Source organism: Cynocephalus volans, chromosome 6 (genome assembly GCF_027409185.1).
Source record: "Cynocephalus volans isolate mCynVol1 chromosome 6, mCynVol1.pri, whole genome shotgun sequence".
In the NCBI taxonomy this organism is placed as follows: domain Eukaryota; kingdom Metazoa; phylum Chordata; class Mammalia; order Dermoptera; family Cynocephalidae; genus Cynocephalus; species Cynocephalus volans.
In genome coordinates this window covers 142,163,014-142,184,744 of record NC_084465.1, presented here as the reverse complement: position 1 = coordinate 142,184,744, position 21,731 = coordinate 142,163,014, and the positions used below count along the sequence as shown (strand labels likewise).

At 35.1% G+C, this 21,731-nt stretch overlaps 1 protein-coding gene across 1 annotated transcript in view; it reads left to right on the top strand.

Moving 5' to 3' along the window:
• The window catches only part of C6H10orf67 (chromosome 6 C10orf67 homolog), a 131,673-nt gene that overhangs the window by 13,448 nt on the left and 96,494 nt on the right, over positions 1–21,731 (top strand). Inside the window, 2 exon segments of the mRNA XM_063101142.1 lie at positions 4,961–5,104; positions 6,292–6,366. Of these exon segments, the coding sequence (XP_062957212.1) occupies positions 4,961–5,104; positions 6,292–6,366 (219 nt within the window).

Here is a 21,731-nt window from a genome sequence, read left to right as displayed (position 1 = left end):
TTGTTAAATTTCCAAGCATGCTTTTTAGCATATTTTTATGTTGTTGATTTGTAACTTCAGTGCTTTATTGTTAGAGAATGCAGTCCTTGTGCGACAAATTATTTGTTGTTTGTTGCAACTTGTATTAAGACTTTGTGTGAGGCCAGTCTTTGTGATTATGCCATAGATATGAGAAACTAAAAATAATCTGTATTTGTTAATTGCTGGATACATGTATGTAATATAAAATCTTTTGCCATATTGTCCATTTTGTTCAATATTAATATACCTATATTTGCCTGGTAAATCTTTCTTATTCCTACGCTGACATCATTTCTGTGTCATGTCTTAAGTATGTCTCTCTCTCTCTCTCTCTTTTTTTTTTTGGAGAGGGGCTGACCGGTATGGGGATCTAAACACTTGACCCTGGTGTTATCAACAGCATGCTCTATCGATTGAGCTAACTCACCAGCCCATGTCTCTTATGAATTGTATATAGCTGATTTTTAAAATCAATCTAATAATCTCTTTCAACAGCAAATTTATTCTTTTAGTAATTGTGATTACTCATCTGGCACACAGGTATTTCTATTCAACTCTGTACCCACAGATATGTATAATCAATTATGTTTCAATAATAATAACAAAAATCTTAAGTGACTGATAAGAAAATTTGAATCTGGAAAAAAAAAAAGTAACTGTGATTCCTGATATATTTGTATTTTTCTGCCAACTTATTTTGTAATTTCTCTTTACCTTATTTTTTTTCTATACTTTTTTTCTCCTTCCCTACTTTCCATTGGATTGATAAATTTTCTTTAATTTTTATTCTCTTCTCTACTGGTAATTAGGTTAATCATTTTATCTTTATTTTTTTAATGACTATCTTCAAATGTGAACATTTATATCTGCTTTTACAGCGTCAACAGTTGAACAGAATTTCTCCCGTCTCTAATCATTCCCTTCTGTCTTACATATTATCATTATCAAGTATTTTAGTTCCTTTTCCTAATATTTTTGCAGTTAACCATTCATATTATTATTTTATACAGTTGATGTTTATTTAGATTTGCTTACATTTACCAATTTCTTTGCTGACCATTTCCTTCCTGTATCTCAGTACTTCTGAGTTTAATTTTCATTCTTCCTACAAATTCTTTGATCTTTCTTTCAGCAAGGATCAGAGTGTACTCAGTATTAACATTGCATGACTTCACAAAATGTAACAACCTTGCAACTGTATAGGTTAATTTACTATCCTCCCCTCTCCTTCATGCTATGTTCTCATATGTATTATGCCTACAAACGTTATAAACCCAAATTATAATGTTTGCTTGAAACAGCCCTTTATATTTTAAGCTAAAAGGAAAGCTAGTCTTGTATTTACTATTTCTAATGCTTTTCATGCTTTCCTGAAGCTAAGCTTCCAGCCTGTATTATTTCTCTTTAGCCCTAAGAACTTTTCTTTACCAATTCTTGTACTGTAGGTATTTGGGCAATGAATTCTCAGTTTTCTTTATTTAAAATGTTTTTACATTACATGTTGAATTCTGGGTTGACAAATTTTTTGTTTTGTTTTGTTTTGTTTTGTTTCTCACTTTAAAATTGCCCTGCTGGCTTCCTTAATTTCTTCCATAGTTTCCAACAAATGTTGTTTCCCTGTATGTAGTTTTCTCTTTTCTGTCTACTTTCAATATTTTCTTTTAATCTTTGGTTTTTAACAGTTTGATTATTATGTACCTAGGTTTGGTTTCTATGTATTTATCCTGCTTGGGTTTGCTCAGCCTTTGGAATCTATCTGCATGTTTTTCACCAAATTTGGGAGATTTGGGGTCATTATATCTTTGAATATTTTTTCTACTCCACTCTTTCTATCCTTTCCTTCTGCAACTTTAATTACATGTTTATGAGACCTCTGATTATTGACTCACAATTCCCTGAATTCTGTTCATTTTGTAAATTTTTTAAAATCTTTTTTCTTTATATTCTTCTGTTGATCTGTCTTCAAGTTCACATACTTTTTTCTTTCATCTTTACTCTTCTATTAAATACTTCCAGTGATGTTTTTATTTCTAATATTCTATTTTTTTTCTGTAAGAGCTAAGCAGAAAGATACTGTATTTTTCAACTCTAGAATTTATGTTTGTTTTCCTTATTATAGTTTCGATTTCTTTGTTGATATTATCTATTTTTTAAATTTATTTCAGGTATATTTTTCTTTACTTCATTGTGCACTGTTATAATAGTTGATTTAAATTTTTCACCTGCTAATTCCAACATTTTGGTAATATGGAATTGATCTCAGTAATCTTTTTTCTTGAGACTGGATTACATTTTGCTGGGGTTTTTTTGGTTTTTGTTTTGTATATCAAGTAATTTGGATTGTATTGTGAACATTGTGAATGTTATGCTGTGGATTCTGATACATTCCCTTAAAGACTGTTGATGTTTTGGTTTTAATACACAATTAATTTGTTTGGGTTCAAACTGCAAACTATGTTCTTGATTGGCAGCCCAAATTTTGGTTTAGTTCTTTATTTATTTCCTTTTGTTTGTTTGTTTGTTTCTTTCTTTCTTTGGCTGCTGCCCAGTACAGGGATAGAACCCTTGACCTTGGTGTTATCAGCACCATGCATGCGCTAACCAACTGAGCTAACCAGCCATTCCCATAGTTCTTTTTATTTCCAGCTGGGCTACTTTCTGTACATTTCATGTATATGTTTCAGGGATGAGCCAGAGGTTTGTTCAGAATTTTTATGCCAATTTTAGAGTCCCCCTCTTTGGTTCTTTTCCTTCTGGGATCCCCACACAATCACTTAATCTCTTGAATTCTTGATATTCTCACCTGCAAAATAAAACCTCCCCCATAGTATGAGGGTACTAAAATGGGATTCTTCCTAGGATTCCAGTATATCAGGTATCAAGTTCCAAGTTAAATGTTAGATCACATTTGCAGAATTTGCAAGGGGAATGTTGCACATTAGATCTTGACTCAGATCAAAGATAGAAAAAAATGGGGTTGGGGTAAAGAGGAAAAATTGCTGAAGCAGTTTCTTTAGAAGGAATTATCACTGTGGTCCTTGTGAGGAAAGGGATACTGGAAGAGATCTTCCTCAACTCAAAGCTAATAAGGCAAACTTCTCTGGAACCTGAAAAATGTTTGCTGCTATTGGAAGACACAAAAGACTGGTGGTGCTGGACCCATAATTGAGGAAGCTATGCTGGGCTATGATGAGAAGATGGAATGGCTAAGTTGGGTTCTGTCTACACTTCCAGAGTTGTTGGGGTAAGGGATGTGTAATTGCCTCCCACAGATGGTATGTGGCCAGAGGGAGGAAGGGAGAGAGATAGAGAATCAATGTGGGGTCATTCTGGTTCCTGTCCAGTAGCATGATCTGAAAGGACAGAGGACCCCCACAGCAGGGAGAAGAAAGAGATGAACTCTAGTTTCATAGGGGCTGAGGAAGGAGTAGAACGTGATTACCCAAAGTAGAGAAGCATCTGCTTAGGTCAAGATGTATCTACAGGGGAGAGGGGCTCAGCAATCAGAATCTCTAGAGAATCTATGTTGGTGCCCAAAAGAAGAAGAGTTAGTTCTCATGCCCCGCCAGACCAAAATGAAGCCACACCACCAGGAAGGAACAGCCATGCCTGTTTAGCTTTTCTGCCATGTTCCTGGTGGAGACATAGACATTAGGGTGCCAGGGAGGAGGTAAGAGATAAAGAGAGAGCTCAAGAGGGAATCACACTCTTTCCTTTAAAGATACGCAGCTGCCAAGTAGCCCTCAACTTGGAGTACAGGGAGAAATCTTACCTTTGAATGAAGTTGAAGCATTTAAACTCATAGGAGTCATATTCCAAATGCTACTTTGAGGCTTGATTTTGTTTATTTTGTTTTTGTTTTTTTAAATCAATTTTATTTATATTTATTTTTGTGGGGTACAGTGTGTCGTTTCAATACATATACATATATACATACATATGCATATATATATATGCATATCCTGCACAATGATTCATTTATGGCAGAGAGCATAGTTTTGTCCCCATTAATTCACCCCTCATGTTCCCCTTCTCCCCCAACCCTCCCAGCCTCTGGTAACTATTGTTCTATTCTCTTCTTCTTTTTTTTTTAAACACACAAACATTAACATCATTATTGCAAAAAGAACTCTTAAAAATGAACTGGAAAAATCTAAGCAGAAATTTGGTGAAGGACATGAGCAGATAAATCACCCCCCCCCCCAAAGAAACATAAGTGGCTAATAAGTACATTCTAAGATCTGGCTGCGGTGGGTGCGGGGCTGGCTGGGCCGGTCTCAGGTACCCCAGGCGATGGCTGCGTTGCTTGCCTGGATGTGGGCGGGGCAGGGTGGGACAGCTAAGGCTGTGTTTTAAGTGATGGTAGGACTTTCTGGTTCCAAGAGTGAACAGAAAAGTCACGGGATTTCCTAAAGTTTCTATTCAAAGTGGTGGGAAGATTACCTAGTGAATACATTTTAAATAGACAGTTGGAGATAGAAATACATTGTGCTTTATCACAAATGGTACTTTGTCAACATGCTGGTTGTGTATTTAAATGCTTGGCTAGTAGATTGAACAAGTGCTGGTTTTTGCCCATCTTTTCTGATCTGAAAACCACATCATGAAAACTACATCTTCTGAGGTATGACAAAAGTTCATTCTTCACAAGGGTATTTTATTCTATATGGGAAGAAATGGCTGGGAACCTCTTCTTCCTTACTCCATTAGCATATCTTAGTTCGGTAAAATAACTGTCATTTTGAAAGCCTACCCACTGTGGGACTGAATTACAGTTCTGTAATTTCCCAATGAACACTGTATCTGGGAGGTAATCTTAGAAGGCAGGACAGCCCCTGACCAGGTACCCAGGTTATATGCTCAGAATCAAGGGATGTGCTGGAATCTTTGCACAGAGGGCCCTTACTCTCTACAGTAATGTATGTTTTTCAATTTTTAGATGGTTAAATCCCTTCAGGTGGATTTTGGGTTCCTCAAACAATTGCTCCAACTGAAGTTTGAGGACCGACTTAAAGAGGAATCTAGCAATCTCTTCATTGTTCTACATGACAGGATCCTAGACATCGAAAAACATTATCGACAGGTAGAAGTTCTCTCATTTCCTTTGTTTTGTATGTGTATTGATCTTGTGCATACATAAATACTGCAGTTTTGAATTCTTAATTTGCATAGGTTGTGTCTCGTAGAGTAGCTAATACTATAGCTTTACTATGTGTCAGAAACTTCTCTAAATACTTTGCGTATGAACTCATTTAATCCTCACGCTAACCTCATGAAGTACGTACAATTCTTTTTCCTCTTCTATGGATGAAAAAACTGAGGCCCAGAAAGGTTAATTAATTTGCTCAAGATCACCAGTTAAAAAACAGCAGAGTTTAGGTTCCAGGCCAGAAGGTTTGAGGCTTGATTTCTTGCTCTTAACCACCATTTTATATGATCTTATTTGTTAATTAATGACTCTGTAGGAGCCAAAGACATAAAAACTGCTGCTTCAAGGAATTTCCTAAAATATTTGATCGGGGTAGTACACTTATCTGTCATTAAGTACAGGCATCACTATTATTTCTATGCTAGAAAACAAATGAAAAAAATATTTTGTTGACCACACCATACTAAGTACCATGCTAAGCTTTTTAAATATATTTACTCTTTAAGTCCCTCAAAATCTTAAAATGGAAATTCTGATCTACAAATAAACTGAGCTTGCCAAGGTCTAGTAACTTGCTTAACATCAGACAGATGGCAAGGGACATGATGATGTTTAAATTCAATCCTATTTGACTCTAAAGCCTATTCATTGTTTATTCTCCATGCTAGAATCAGAATGAATATCAGAATCAAGGCCATTTTTAAAAAATGTATCTCTCTCATTGTTACCTAAACAGATATAATCAAATTATTTGATTAATCAGAAATGACTCTAGTTTATAGATTAGCCACTCTAGATTTCTTTTCACAAACATATTCTGCTCAAAAAACTTAAGGACCAGAATATATAAATCACGAATAGATTTTACTACTTCTAAAAGCAGTTCTAGGAAGGTTCTAAAAGACTTTAATTGATATGCAAAATGAAATGAAGGGTTCAAATTATCTGTATTTATTTTAACTGTATAATTTTGCTATTGCTTTTGGTTAAGTGTAGTAAAAAGAAATGAGAGATTGTGATAATTTGGATGATAGTTCTTTACTGTGAGTCTCTCCCTGGTAGGTGTGAGTCATACTTGGAAATACATTGTGGTGCTGATTGTATTTATTTTTGGTTTGCAGAATGAGGATAACATAAGAAAATGCTTCCATCAGCAGTTAGCTGATGCCATAACTGTTATTAAAGGAATGTACCAGGTGGGTTTTGGGTGCTGTCGTGAGCTAGCTTTAGTTCCGATGACTGCATGGCGTGGGGCTCACCTTGGATCTATGTTTTTAGCTCTGAAGGTCAGTTTCCTTAATTTTCAGGTTACCTTAGGGAGATCAGTCCTAAGGCTGTTTATTCCCACATTAAATTTACCAAAATAACACTTTATGGTGACAGATGTAACTTTCCAGAAACTAGAAAATTACAATCCGTTATCCAAGAAACCTGGGCAAGTACTGAAGTAATTCAGAGCTCCTATGGTGAGGATGCAGTTGGATAGAAAAAGGTTAAATAATCCTAAGGGAGAGTTCATAGGGTCTGCTTTTTATTTGTTAAAATCAGTATGTGTACTAGGTTGCAACCACATGCGATTGCTGGTATTTGATCTTTTTAGCTCCAAAAATGGCCATTACATATGGTTCAACATAATAAATATTGATAATGATTACAGATGTCTTAAGGGCTCTTTATCATATCTGAAATCTGCAGTCAGTGGACAGAAAGCTACAAGCCTAAGAACTAAGACAGGATAATAAAGGAGCAGAAAAAGACACCAACACCATGAATGTGTGAATGTATTTATTTATTTAATAAACATTTAGATTGCAATTACATGGACTATTCCATGTGCTTCACAAAGATCTGTTCATCCTTAGAACATGTCTGTGAGATAGATACCATTATGGTCCTCATTTGACAGATGAGGAAAGTGAGGCAGAGAGTCAGTACTTTTCCTAAGGTCACATAGCAATTATGAATTACATGGCAGAGCCAGGATTTGAGCCCAGCTAATTCCAGAGTCCTTGCTCTAAAACATAAACAATGTGCTTTTTTTTTTTTTACCTTGACCTTGGTGTTGTCAGCACCACACTCTACCAATAAGCCAACCAGCCAGCCTACAATGCTAACTCTTAATCACATTACTATACTGTACAGACAGTGCATTAATATTCCCTATATACTTGGAGCTCTTACCTATTATTAAGATAATGCTGAATAACCCAATAGAAAAATGAGCAAAATATATGAAAAAGACATTTTTAAAAATCCAAGTGGTCAACAAACATAAGATGTTCTATTAATAAATAAAAATGCAAATGAAACAAAAATATTGCTTTTTCTATCGGATTGGCAGAAATTTAAAAGATTGATGTTTTCTAGTGTTTTCAAGTTGGTACCACCCTTTTAGACAAAGATTTGGCAAATTCCAATGAAAACTCAAATGTGCATTCATTTTGACCCAGCAATTCCATTTGTAGTAATCTGTTCCTCTATCTAAAATGAGTTTAAAAAAATGAACAATGACTAGCAGCACTATAATCCAGTTTTTAATATAAAATAATGGAATAATACTATTTAATGATGCATATGATAGAAAAATACCCAGCCATTTAAACGGAGAGAAACTTATACATACAGATATAGAGGGATTCCCAAGATATATTTTAAATGAAAAAATCATGTAGCAGTATAACATATTATAGTAGAATATCATTTTGTGAAAAATGTAAGAAAATAGTAATATGTGTTTGTATGTATGCATTTATATATGTGTATGTATGTGCTTTGTATTTTTTAAGCTTAAAAGGCTACTCTGGAGAATGAGGGAAAAAGAAAACACTTTAATTTAAAATTTTTGTATTGTTTCAGTTTTTATAACAATTATGCTTCAATTTTTATAATATTATGGGTTAATTTACTGAAAAAAAATTTTGCTTTAAATACATTTCTTTTTCCCCTTCTTCCCTCTTTCTTTCTTTCTTTCTTTTTTTTTTTTTTCCTTTTCCTTGACATTGATTTTTTTCAGCAATTTTAAGGCAGTGTCCCTCATTCTGGATTTGTTTGTTCCTCTGTCTTCCATATTTGCTCTAAATTAGAATTTATCTCTGCAATCATGTTTCGATTCAAGTTCACTTTTAATGATTATGACAGCAATCCTTTATAGGCAGGACTTTTTAAAAGTACATTTTTAATTGAAGTATATATGCATAAAAGTGCACAGATTATAAGTATACAAATTAATGTATTTATTAAAAATAAACATACCCAGATAATCATCACCTAGATCAAAAATTAGAACATTATGGTACCCTGTCATTATCTCCCCCTCCTCTCCAAAGGTAACCTTGATCCTGACTTCTGTCATCATAAATTTGTTTTGCCTATTTTTGAATTTTAACATAAATAAAATTATACAGTGCTTCTTTGTGTTGATTTCTTTCACTGGATATTATATTAGTCAGATTCATCCATATTTTTCCATGTAGCAGTAGCTTGTTCTTTTTCATTGTCATATAGAATTCTGTTATATGAATATAAAATACAATTGATCCATTGTATTGTACATGGATATTTGCGTTGATTCCAGTTTTTGCCTGTGACAAATATGGTGCTGCTGTGGACGTTCTTATACATGTCTTTCGATGCACACATGTATGCATTCTGTTGAGTATATATTGGAATGTAATTGCTCGATCATAGAGTATGCATATTTCCAATTTTAATAGGTGCTACCAAGGTGTTTTACAAAGTTATATTAATTTATACTCCTTCCAGTGGTGTATGAGAGTTCCATTTGTTCCACATCCTTGCGAGTCCTTATCAGTCTTTTAGATTTTAGCTTTTCTTGCAAGTATGTAGCAGTATCTCTTTGTGTCTGACTTGTGTTTTTAAAAGATTACTGTGGTTGCTCTGAGAAGAACGGATTATAGAAAGGCAACAGCAGAACCAGGAAGAACAGTTGCTGTGGATTGAATGTTTGTGTCCTCCCAAAATTCACGTGTTGAAATCCTAACTCCCAATGTGAGGGTATTGAGAGGCGGGGTCTTCGACAGGTGATCAGGTCATGAGTCAGGGTCCTCATGAATAGAATTAGTGCCCTTATCAAAGAGACTCTGGAGAGCTCCCTCCCTCCTTCTGCTGTGTGAGGACACACAGAGAAGATGTCCCTCCATGTGCCAGGAAGCAGGCCCTCACCAGACATTAATTCTGCCAGTGTCTTGATCTTGGACATTCCAAACTCCAGAACTATGAGAAATAAATTTCTGTTGCTTGTAAGCCACCCGGTATTTGGTATTCTGTTAAAACAGCCCAAACAAACTAAGACAACAATGGAAGGTTAATTTTAGTAGTCTCTGTAGGAGATGGTGGTTTAGACTGGGAGGATAGCAATGGAGGTGAAGAGAGAGAAAAGTGTATTTTAAAGATAGAGACATTAAGACTTGTTTGTGGACTAGATGTAGGAGGGAAGTGAAAGGGCAGAATCAAGGGTAACTCCTAGCTTTTTGGCTTGAACAGTTGGGTGGATGGTTCCGTTTACTGATTGCCGAAGACGGGGGGAGGAAGAGTGTGTTAGAATCCAGAGTTTTGTTTGTTAAGCTTAAGCTCCACAAGGGCAGAGTTAAATTGTGGATTTTTAACTTCTTACCTATAAGTATCTTGTTTCCATAGACTTGATATAAATTCCCTGAGTGTATAACTCTAAAATTTTTAAATTGCCTTAATTAAATTTTGAATTGGGACAAAAGACAAAAGAATATTTATAAGATATATATAGCATAAAGACTCACAGCACAAAAAATACCCACGTTAACAACTGCTCAATTAAGAACATAACCAGTGTCTTTGAAATCCTCTGTAAACCTCTCTGCATTCTGACCTCTACTCCCCTCCCTGCCCAGAGGCAACCATAACCTGAATTTTGTGCTTGACAGATTTCCCCTTTTTATTATTTGCATTTAAACTTTTATTTCCAAACAAAATATTGTTAAATTCTACATTTCAACTATATATATGTATAAAGTAATATTGTATGCATGTATTTTTGACTTGTCTTTCATTCCAAAATTATGTTCCTGAGATTCATACTTCTTGATATGTATTCCTACAGTCTGTTCATTTTCACTGCTATATAATATTCCATACCATGATTATTCCACACCATGATTATTCTACAGCATTCTTATCTGTCATTGTAATACTTTTTCTGCTGTTACAGTTTTATTCTGAATATTCTTAGACTGTCTCATGGGCAAGCGTTCTTCTAAGGTATATTTCTAGGAGTGGAATTGTTGGGTAGTGGGTAAGTGTATTTTCATACTTACTAGATGATGGTAAATAGTCCTCCAAATCACTTCCAAAGTGACTGTAATAAAAGACATTCCCTTCAGCAGTATGTAAAAATATCTGTTACTCTGCCTCTTTACTTTTGACTTTTTAATTATTGTTAAACTATGGACATTAAGTTGTATTTCATTGTGGCTTTGATTTGTGTTTTTCCTGATTATTATTATTAAGATTAACCATTTTTTCATAGGTGTATTGGCCATTCTAGCTCATTTTTTATTGTGTTGTTTTCTTATTGATTATTAGAAAGTTTAAATATATATACATATATGGATTCTAATTTTTTTTTTTTTTTTTTTTTTTTTTTTTGTGGCTGGCTGGTCCAGGGATCTGAACCCTTGACCTTGGTTTTATAACACTGTGCTCTAACCAACTGAACTAACTTGCCAGCCCAGACACTAATATTTTATTTGTTTTATGTATTGCAAATATCTTCTCTCAATTCTTTGTCTTTCCACTCTTTTTATGGTGTTTTCTTGATGAACCAATTTTTTTTTTGTATGTTCATATAGTCAATCAGCAATATTTTCTTCATGGTTTCCAGATTTTGTTTTGTTTTGAAAAATGCTGCCATATTTTGAAGGCTTCTAAAACTTTTAAGCAATTGCCTTTCGCATTCAGATCTTTAATGCACTGTATTGATTTATAGTATTGGTGGGAAGAAGAGATTCATTTTTTTCCCATAAGGATACCCAAAGGTCACAAGATAATGTATTGAAAATAATCTGTTATAAGTCAAGTTTCTGTGTACATGTGTAGGTAAGATTGGAGATACCATGTTCTGTTCCATCAGTTAGATTATCTGTCCTTGTGGACACTTACACTAAAATTAATATATAATTTTAGGTATCTGGTAAGTTTTCTCATTTTATTTTATTTTTTTTTAGGAGTGGCTTGTATATTTTTGTCTCTTTGCTCTTCTATATATGTTTGAAAATAATTCTGCCATATTGTACAAACATACTCACTGGAAATTTTATTGGATTTGCATAAAACTGCAGATCATTTCTGGGGAAAATTTATTATATTTTCCTATGTTGAGTCAGTCTTCCAATACTACACAAAATAAGAGTACAGTTCTTCATTTATTTAGGTCTTTTAAAATGTCTTTTAATAAAATTTTGTAGTTATATTCATAATCATCATTTATAATTTTATTAGATTTATTCCTAGATACCTTTATTGATGCTATGTTTAATGCTCTTTTTAAAATGACATTTTCTGATTGTTTGTTACAGATGCATAAAAACAGAGTTGATTGATATATATTGATTTTGTAACCAACAATCTTGCTAAATTCTTGTATTTATTTTAATAATTTATACTCTTTGGGACTTTCCATGTATACAGTTATATCAATTGAGAATAATTCCATTTTTGCTACTTTGTTTTGCATCCTTACACCATTTGATCATTCATTCATTCATTTATTTTTGCTTACTGCACAGGGAGAGCATCCTGTACAATGTTAAGGAAAGTGGAGACCCCAAACCTTATCTTATATCTCATCTTACAGGGAATAAATACAGTGTTTCAACATTACTCATAATGCTTGCTGTTAATACTATCAGGCTATTTCTTTGGCTAAGAAACTTTAAAAAATCATGAATGGATTTTTAATTTTATAAAATGTGGGGTTTTATGCACCTACTGGGAGGTCATATGATTTTTCCTTTATTAATGTGGTAAATTTAATTAATTTTTATAAATTTTAAATCAAACTTGCTTTCCTCATATAAACTCAACTTGGTCCTGCTATGCTGTTTTTGTTTTTCTTTTAAACATGCTGCTAGATTTATTGTGTTAATATTTTGCTTAGGATATTTAAAATCTGTATCTACCACTGAGGTGACCTGTATATCTCTTTTCGTATATTCCTTATATTTCCTTGTCAGGTTTTTGTTACTAACATACTGGCAACTAGTTAGGGAATGTATCCCCATTTTATTTTCTGGAAGTATTTATGTAAGACTGGGAATATTTCTTCCTTAAATATTTAGAAACTGCCAGGGAAACCAGCTGGGTCTGAAGGGATTGATTGATTGATTGATATATTTTGGACTCCTTATTCAATTTCCTTAGTGATTATAAGACTATTTGGGTTTTCTATTCCTTTTGAGTCAGATATAGTAACATGTTTATTTAGGGTCTTTCATTTAAACTAAAATTTTTTTTGAATAAAGACTTAAATATCTTATTGTTCTCATATATTTTAATCTTGTATTTTTAAGCCCACAACATATTGTTATTACTATTTTATCCATTTTTATTGAGTTTTTAAATTTCACTTGTATTATTTATGACTAGAAGGCATGCATTGCCTAGTCTTTAGTTTTATTTCTTTTTTTATGACTCGCATGTTTTGCTCATAATTTCAGTTCTGTTATTTGTGTTATTTGTATAAACATTTAAATACATTTGGTTTATATTTTATGTTTTATAATTTTCATACCTTTCATTTTTGAGGGTATGAAAAGTGCTGGCTCTCACTCATATATCGTTTACTTTTGAGTTTCATGAGTTTTGACTGCAAATTCGTATTTCTGTGGGAATTCTTTGAGGCCTGGAATGGAAGTGGGTTTCTTTAGAGAACATTTGTGTTTGCTTCTGGGAGACTCTTGGGTCTGTGAGCACTTTAACCTAATTCTCAGTTTGAGGTATTTTTTAGACCACTCAGCTATATGAATTTGGGATGCATTTATCTTGATGTTATAAATTCTCAGAAGAGTTTTGTCCCCCCTCCTCACCCCCCCCCCATCCCGCCTTTTCTGTACTTAGAGCCAGTTTCTAGACAGAAGCCAATTCCAGTGCACTGGGGTGGAAGTGGGTGCAGGGTTCAAGGTGGTAAATTTAATGTGTGTTCTACTGTTATTTAGAATCTCCACTTTGAGGAGAACCTAGATGTTGTCCCTTCTTTGTCCCTGTAAAGAGCTGCAAACCAAAGCTCAAATTAACCCTGGAAGTGAAGCCAGCTTCAGTGTTCTGCATACTTGTCTGCATTTCTGTATTCACTTAATCTTGATCTAAGAATTCCTTATTTTATTGTCAACTCATTGATGCATTTAATCTATCTTATCCAGAATTCTTGTTGTTTACAGCGGGAGGGTAAGTCAGAATTTCATGAATTTTTAAAATATTCTTTTATAGTCCTTTGTGTCTTTAACAATTTCTGGGACAATGAGTTATTTCTAATGTGTTTCAAATGTTCAAACTATATGGCTGAAAAATGAATATCACTTTTTATATATACTTTTTATATTTCTAGGGGTAGAAGTCTGTGAAAGAGTTAATTTCATATTGATCTGTTTTTTATACACGTGCTGTTCAAATATGCTTAACCAACAGTGTATAAAATTGTGGTTAGTGGTCTTATCTGATTAAAAAACTGTTTATATTAACTAAAATTAAAGTCATTATTCGAGTCTTTGCTTTGGCTGGTTGACATTGCTTTGACCTCAGGCAGCTTTCCTAATCCTGGCCACTCAGTTTCTTAAGGCCTAGTCATAAAGAACAGAACAGAATTGAACATGCAACTTTAAGTACACACTTTTGGTAGAAAGGCAATCGTAAATGACTCTCTGCTGCCCTCTGGAGACCAGTTAAGGATGCAAGTACTTTTTTTTTTTTTTTTTCCCCATCTTTGGAGCAAGTTTCTCAGTCTGTTTGACTGTTAAAACAATTGCTTGTGTGATATTATAATACTACCTTATTTGCAAATAAAAATATTTTTGGAAAAATTACATCTTTCTTAGCTATTCTTGATTTTGGAAATGTATCAGCCAGGATTCAGATAAGAAAAAAGAAACTACTCTAGGCATTTCAAACACATAGGGACTTAATGTAGTGATTTAGGCACTTATAAAACCCTTACGAAAAATGAAGGAATGAAAGTCAGGAAGACCATCACTAGCTAGCAGATTAATAAGCAATTGGCTGAATGTCATTCACTGAATATCTTTTCCTTTTCCTTTGATTTGTGATGTTTCTCTAACGATATAACAATATGATTTATTTCAAGCCCATCTTTGCTGTTTTGTAACTCTGTGTTAATACTACATTGTTATGTGGCTTTAATTCCTTTTTTGCATTAAATAGTCGTAACTTTTTAATATATTTTTAAAATTTTTGATTTCATTTTATTTTTGTGGCTGGACTGTACGGGATCTAGACCTTTGACTCTGGTGTTATCAGCACCACACTCTAAGCAAATGAGCTAACTGGCCAGCCCAATAATATATTTTAGTATCTGATAAAGTTAGGTCTTTTTTCATTAGGTCTATTTCTCAAAATTTTCTTTGCTTTTATATTCTTTCAGATAAATTCTAAAATAATGTTTATTTCCTCTCCAAAAAAGCCTCCATTGGCATTTTTATTGAAATTGGATTGGTTGGAAATGTATTCATGAATTCTGGAAGAAATTATGTCATTTATCATGTGCAATATTCCTATCCAAGAATATTATCTATTTCTTGATTCACTTATGTCTTATTTTCTGTATTTCAATAAAGTTTCATAGTTTTATTTATGTAGGTTGCATGTTTATCATGCAGTTAAGTTATTCCTAAGTATCACATTTTATTTCATTAGAAAATGAAATCTTCTCTATCATATTTTAAAAGTCTATTGTTAGGATATATTGAAACCATTGATTTTTTTAGCAGCTCTATGGAGATATAATTTACATAGCATAAATTCACCCGGTGAAAGTGTACAATGTAGTGGCTTATAGTATATTTACAGAATTGTGAGACCATCATCATAATCTAATTTTAGAACATTTTCATCACTTCACAAAGAAACCTTGTACCCATTAACAGTCTCTCCCCGCTTTTCCTTCTCTTTCCAACTCCAAGCCCCAGGCAACCACTAATCTACTTTCTGTCTCAATAGATTTGCCTGTCCTGCCTTTTCATATAAAGGGGATCATACAATATGTGCTGTTTTGTGACTGACTTCTTCCACTTAGCATAATTTTTTTTTATGTGAAACCACTGATTTTTATAAATATTGCATCCAACCACTTTGTTGAGAGCTTTCCAAATGTAGAATTATCAGGTCTCATTTAACAGTTCTTAGTTGATTCATTTGTATTTTCTAAGTATAAACATATACTAATGAAAAAGGTAATATTCATTCTTTGTTTCTCAAATGTATATTTCTTTTTTCTACACTAGACTGAAGGTGCAGAATAATATTAGATAATAATCAACCTCGTAATCATTCTTGTATTATTATTGAATTTAATGATAATCCCACCAATAATTTATTGTTAAGTATAATAATGGCTTTTTGTTTGAAATAGTTTATTGAATTCATCTCTTGCTGGAGCAGCTGGATGGGAGGAGAGTCAGACTAGTCAGTCCTTCAGGGTGGGCTGGCAATTGAAAAGGTTATTAACCTACAGTCTCAGTGCACAAGGCAGGACGGCAAATGTAGACCCTGTGTCTGTGAGGGAAGGCCAAAATTGCATCATAGAAGTAGGTCAAAAGAGGTTAACAAAGTCAGAAGGACTTGAGTTGGATATTAGGTGGACACAGCCAAATGGGGATCAGAGAACCAGTAAAGATGAATGTAAGAAATAGCAGGCTAGACGGAGATCTAACTCCTCAGGTTGGGTCCTTATAAGATCCCAGCACCACTCTGCCTGGATTAATCAAGTCCCCGTAAAGAGGCACAAGTGGGATAGATTCTGCCCCTCTTGCCTGAGTGGGGAAGGACTAGGTGTTTCCTTGCGTTGTAGGAAGAGACATATGCACACTCCTAGGCTGAAGAAGAGTCTGAACCATCCTAAGAGATGCTTCTTTGCAAAGAAGCATCAACACGAAGTCAGATGAAGGCTGACAACCTGGTGTAGGTGATTCTCAACCCAGACCCTTTGACAGGGAAGGTAATTTAAATTTGCTTTTACAGTTCGGAATATGCTCACTTCTTGTGCCTTATTGCTTTTACTTGATTGCTTTTTTACATCGTGGTCTTCCAGGTCTTTTAAGGATAATTTTAAAGATACTCGACAGCTCTATTCTATTCTCCATTTTAACTGGATGTTGAAGATTTTCTCATGTATAGGTCAGTTTGTTTCCCACTCTGTGCTTAGCCCAGTACTGTGCACAGTAGGCCCTACGAATATTTGCAGAATGGATACTGATGTGTCTTCGGATGGCTCTTCATATCCAAGAGGTATCTTTGGGTAAAATAGGAAGGGAAAGAGAGTATGCCCCATTGTTCAAAAGGATTAGACACACCCGTAGCCCCAGAGTGCTTGAAATATAACCATCGGAATTTCATTCCTTTAAATCAAAGAACCACTTTCTCCTTTACCAACGCAAATGTTCCTCAGAGGGCTAATAAATGAAGTCATTACCTTCTTAAGACCTGTTCCTTTATCTCATTTTTTTTTTTCCTGTGGGAAAAACCTGGAATAGCCAAAGAACCTTCGTGGAATTGTCTGTTGGAGGGAGTCTGAAGGAGGATAGGGGGATGAAGAGAGATTCAAATTGGGAAAAGTGTGCAGAGATGTAGTGAGAGCCCTAGATAAGGTTTGCCTCTACGGTTTCATAGCGACCCAAACTCCTGGAACCTACTGCAAACCTGTGCCTCCAGTTACTTTTATCTTAGGTGGCTTTGGTGACAGGGCATTAGTTACAGAAACGTGTGACTATATGCGGCTATACCTGGGCTTCAGAAGGAAAGGTCAGTGAAACTCATGCCTCTTCCACACGAAATCACTCAGGTATTTAAAGAAAACTGCTATTCCTCTCTGTTCCCTGTCTGACTAGTGACCAATTCCTTAACTGTCCTTCATATGAAGAGAAATTTAGATTCTTCAACCTCCTTCTCACCCTCTTAAAACATCCTCTAGTTTGTCAGTGCCCTCATAACATGTGGGATAAATATGTAACCAAAACCACTGTAAGAGTCTCCCTAATGACTTTAAAGAAACTTAAACCTGGGAGGATAAAATAGAGTTCACACTCCTTATGATAGTTACAGGCCATGAAAAGCAAGAGGAGGCTGCCTACAGCAGACTTCTGGCTATGGATTTTTTATAAAATAGAAATAATGCTATAAATAATACATATTTACTTTTTCTAATTTTTTGGCCATTGGCCAGTACAGGGATTGAACCCTGGCCGTGGGTTTTATCAGCACCACACTCTAACCAATTGAGCTAACCAGCCAGCTCCCAATAAATATTTAAAGTATTCAGGATTCATAGACATTTTTTAAACAGTGAATCAAATATATGCCATATTTCAAACACAAATTTTATGAACATAAATGAAACAACAACACAAATGTATACAAGTGAAACATTAAGTGCACAGCTCTAATATCAATTATTAGCAGATAAAATAAGTATTGCTCAAAAAAAATACACTACATAAGACAAAAATATAATTATAAAAACTTGATAATTTTATTTGATCTTTTAAAACTGTGTGACCTTAGGGCCAAGCCCGTGGCGCACTCGGGAGAGTGCGGCGCTGGGAGTGCAGCGATGCTCCCGCCGCGGGTTCGGATCCTATATAGGACTGGCGGGTGCACTCACTGGCTGAGTGCCGGTCACGAAAAAGACAAAAAAAAAAACTGTGTGACCTTAGCAAACAGCAGGTGTCAATTGTTATCAACATTAAGCCAGAGAATATTTTTGTACAGAGTTTTCTGCCTTCCAAGGAAACTCTTTCTGACTTATTTTTTGGAGGAATGGGAAGTAGTTATGTTAACTTCAAATATTTTCCAGTGACATCTACATCATCAAATAACCACATCTCTCCTTTGTTTTTGGTTTTTTTTTTACAAAGACTGCAATCTTTTCTTTTTTTAAATTTATTTTTTCCATTGTACATGTTTATGGGGTACAATTTGTTTCAATACATGCATATATTATATAATGATCTAATCAGAATAGTTAGCATATCTATCATCTAAGCATTTATCATTTTTCTTTGTGGTTTTAACATTCAAGATCCTCTTTTCTGGCTATCTTGAAATATACAACACAATATTATTAGTTATTGTCACTCTAGAGCACCAGAACTTATTCTTCCTGTTAACTGTAATTTTGTACCCATCTACCAACATTTCCCCACTTCTCCACCCCGCCCCATTTCCCTGCCTCTGCTAACCACTATTCTATTCTCTGTTTCTCTTTTCTTCTCTCTTTTTATTTTTCTTAACTGACCCATGATAATTGTATATATTTGTGGAGTACAATATGATACTTGGGTACATTCATATTGTGTGCAATGATCATATCACGGTGCTTAATATATCCACCACCCCAAACATTTTACTTCTCTGTGTTAGGAAAATTCAACATCATCTTGACCCACTGTTCAATGATACAGTATTTTGTTGTTGACTGTAATCTCCCTATATTACTATAGAGCACTAGATCATATTTTTCCTCTCTACTATTTTGTATCCACTGATCAACCTGTTCCCATCCACCCTCCACCTTCTCCCCACCAGTCTCTAGTAACCACTATTCTACTCTCTACTTCTGTGAGATCAACTTTTTTAGCTCCCACTAAAAAAGTGGTATTTCTCTCTCTGTGCCTGGCTTATTTCACTCAACATAATTTTCTCCAAGCTCATCGATGTTGCAGCAAATGGCAAAATTTCGTTCTTTTTTATTGCTGAGTTAGTATTCCATTGTGTAGATATACCACATGTTCCTTATCCATTCGTTTGTTGATGGACATTTAGGTTTGTTCCAGCTCTTGGCTATTGTAAATAGAGCTGTGATAAACATGGGAGTGCAGATATCTCTTTGACATAATGATTTCCATTCCTTTGGGTATATATCCAGTAGTGGGATTGCTGGATCCTATGGTAGTTCTATCTGCAGTTGTTTGAGGAACCTCCATACTATTCCATAGTATTCCATACATACATAGAACACTATGGAACATAGTGTAGTTGTTTGAGAAATCTCCATACTGCTCCATAGTAACTCTACTAATTTACATTCCCACCAACAATGTATAAGAGCTACCCTTTCACCAGCATTTGTTATTTTCTGTCTTTTTGATAATAGCTATTCTAACTGGGGCGAGATGATATCTGTTTGTGGTTTTGATTTGCATTTCTCTGATGACTAGTGATACTGACCATATTTTCATATGCAATCTTTTTTATTAGTAGAAAGTAGTAATGGTTGTTTCAAGAAAAGCATTGCTGATTCATTCTCTTTATTTTTTCAAATATAGATGAAGATTCAATACAGAATTACCTAAATCAGTTTCAAGGCTGTCGTGTTAAAAATATGTTTGTTAAAATGCTAAAATGCTAAAATTGTTTTTAAAAAGGCTTTGAACTGGGAAAGTAATTATTCTTGCAATAGAACCCTTGCTTTATTGATTATTTTTTCCACCTTTTGAGGATTACAGAGTTGTGAAAGAATGTTTTCTAATGAGAGCACTAATGTTCCATTTATCCATTCAAAATTTTAATGCAGTAAATACTTTCTGGATGTTAAATAATTTGTACTTTAATTTTTTTTAAGTCTAAATAACAGTATTATGCAATAAAATGCCAACATCTTGGTGTGTGGAAGGGATTAAATTTTCTGGACTCTGACTTATGAAATCAGGATGGACTTTTGCCAAGGTCAGCAGGAATCTTCTAGGCCTGTGAGCAATTCACCCCCCTGGGGCACTGTTAATGGCCTGAAGGAGGCTTTATGTTGAAGAGAGGGTGAGAAAGAAAGTAGATGAAAATGTAAAAAATTAAAGTCTGTGAAAGTAAAGAGTTACAGAATAAGTCACAGTGAATTCACCGTGACCCAAACCATGCAAAACAACCTCTCCCTTAAGTCTGCTCTTCCTCCTGAGTCTCCTGGTCTCAGATGGTGGCATCATAATCCATTCAGTCTCCCCAGCTGGAGACCTTCAGTCATTCCTTGTTCTGGACAGACTCTTGGGTGGTGACATGATCCCTGCATCTTGGTGTGATCACCTCCCTCTGTCACCTTGAGTGAGGGTGGCATGTGGAACTTGCTTCTAACCAATAGAATACAGCAAAGGTGAGGGGCTGTACTTATACATGAGTATGTGATAAGGTCACTTAAGAGTGTAGCACTTGTCCTGTTAGAGTCTCTTTTTCCTTTGTTGACATGGAAGAAGCAAGAGGCCATGTTGAGGAACCCCATGTGGCAAAGAACCAAGGGCCACTTCTGGCTGACATTCAGCAAGAACCTGAAGCCCTCGGTCCTCAGGAGGTGAATTATTCCAACCACCTCAGTGAGCTCAAAAGCAGACCCTCTCCCAGTTGAGCCTCAGACAAGACACCGTCCTGAACAACACCTTAATTGCAACCTTGTGAGACCCTAAGCAGAGGACCCACCTGAACTGTGCATGAATTCCTGACCCACAGAAACTGTGAGATGATAAATGTGTGTGTTTCCGTGTGTGTGTGTGTGTGTTGTGTGTTTGCTTGTTTGTTTGTTTGCAGCTGGCTGGTATGGAGATCCAAGTCCTTGACCGTGGTATTATCAGCACCATGAATGTATATGTTTTAAGCCACTAAAGTTTGTGGTAAAACTGTTATGCAGCAATAGGTAACAAACTCACCCATCATATTCAGTGAATCATCAAATCCTGCCAGTTTTTTACCTCTGAAATCCATAGCTCTTTATCCTGCCTCTGAGCTAGTTCATTCAGTCAGCATCACTTGCCTGGCCTGTGGCCATTGCTGTCTTATCCCTTCTGTTCTTCATTAAATTCATCTGCCCGGTCATCCTAGTGGTCTTTCAAAACACAAGTCCAATTGCATCCTGCCCTTGTTTAAAACCCTTCAGCATTTCCTTGACCCCTGTAAGAAGGAGTTTAAGCACCTCAGCATGGCACAGAAGGACCTCACATCTCTTCACTTTTGTCTCTTTCCATTTCTTGGCTAAAACTTTTCCCTCCAGCAATGCTGAGCGACTTGCCTCCTTCTACACACCTCAAGTTATTAATCTTCTCCCTGGAATTTTTTCATAATGTTCCTTCTTGCTCTTTCTCTCCTGAAAAATGGGCACAGTGAAGTGTATCACATTCACTTACTATGTGTTGGTCTTTCTACTAGACCGTTCCTTGTAGAGCAGGGACTGAGTCTTATGCAGCTTTGCACTCTTCTCTCAGCAGAAAGCATGGTACATAATAGGTTTTTGACAACTGTTTGTTGCATAAAGGGCTGAATATACCCAATAAAGGCTGAAATGCTAAGAGAAGATCGTCTACACCAT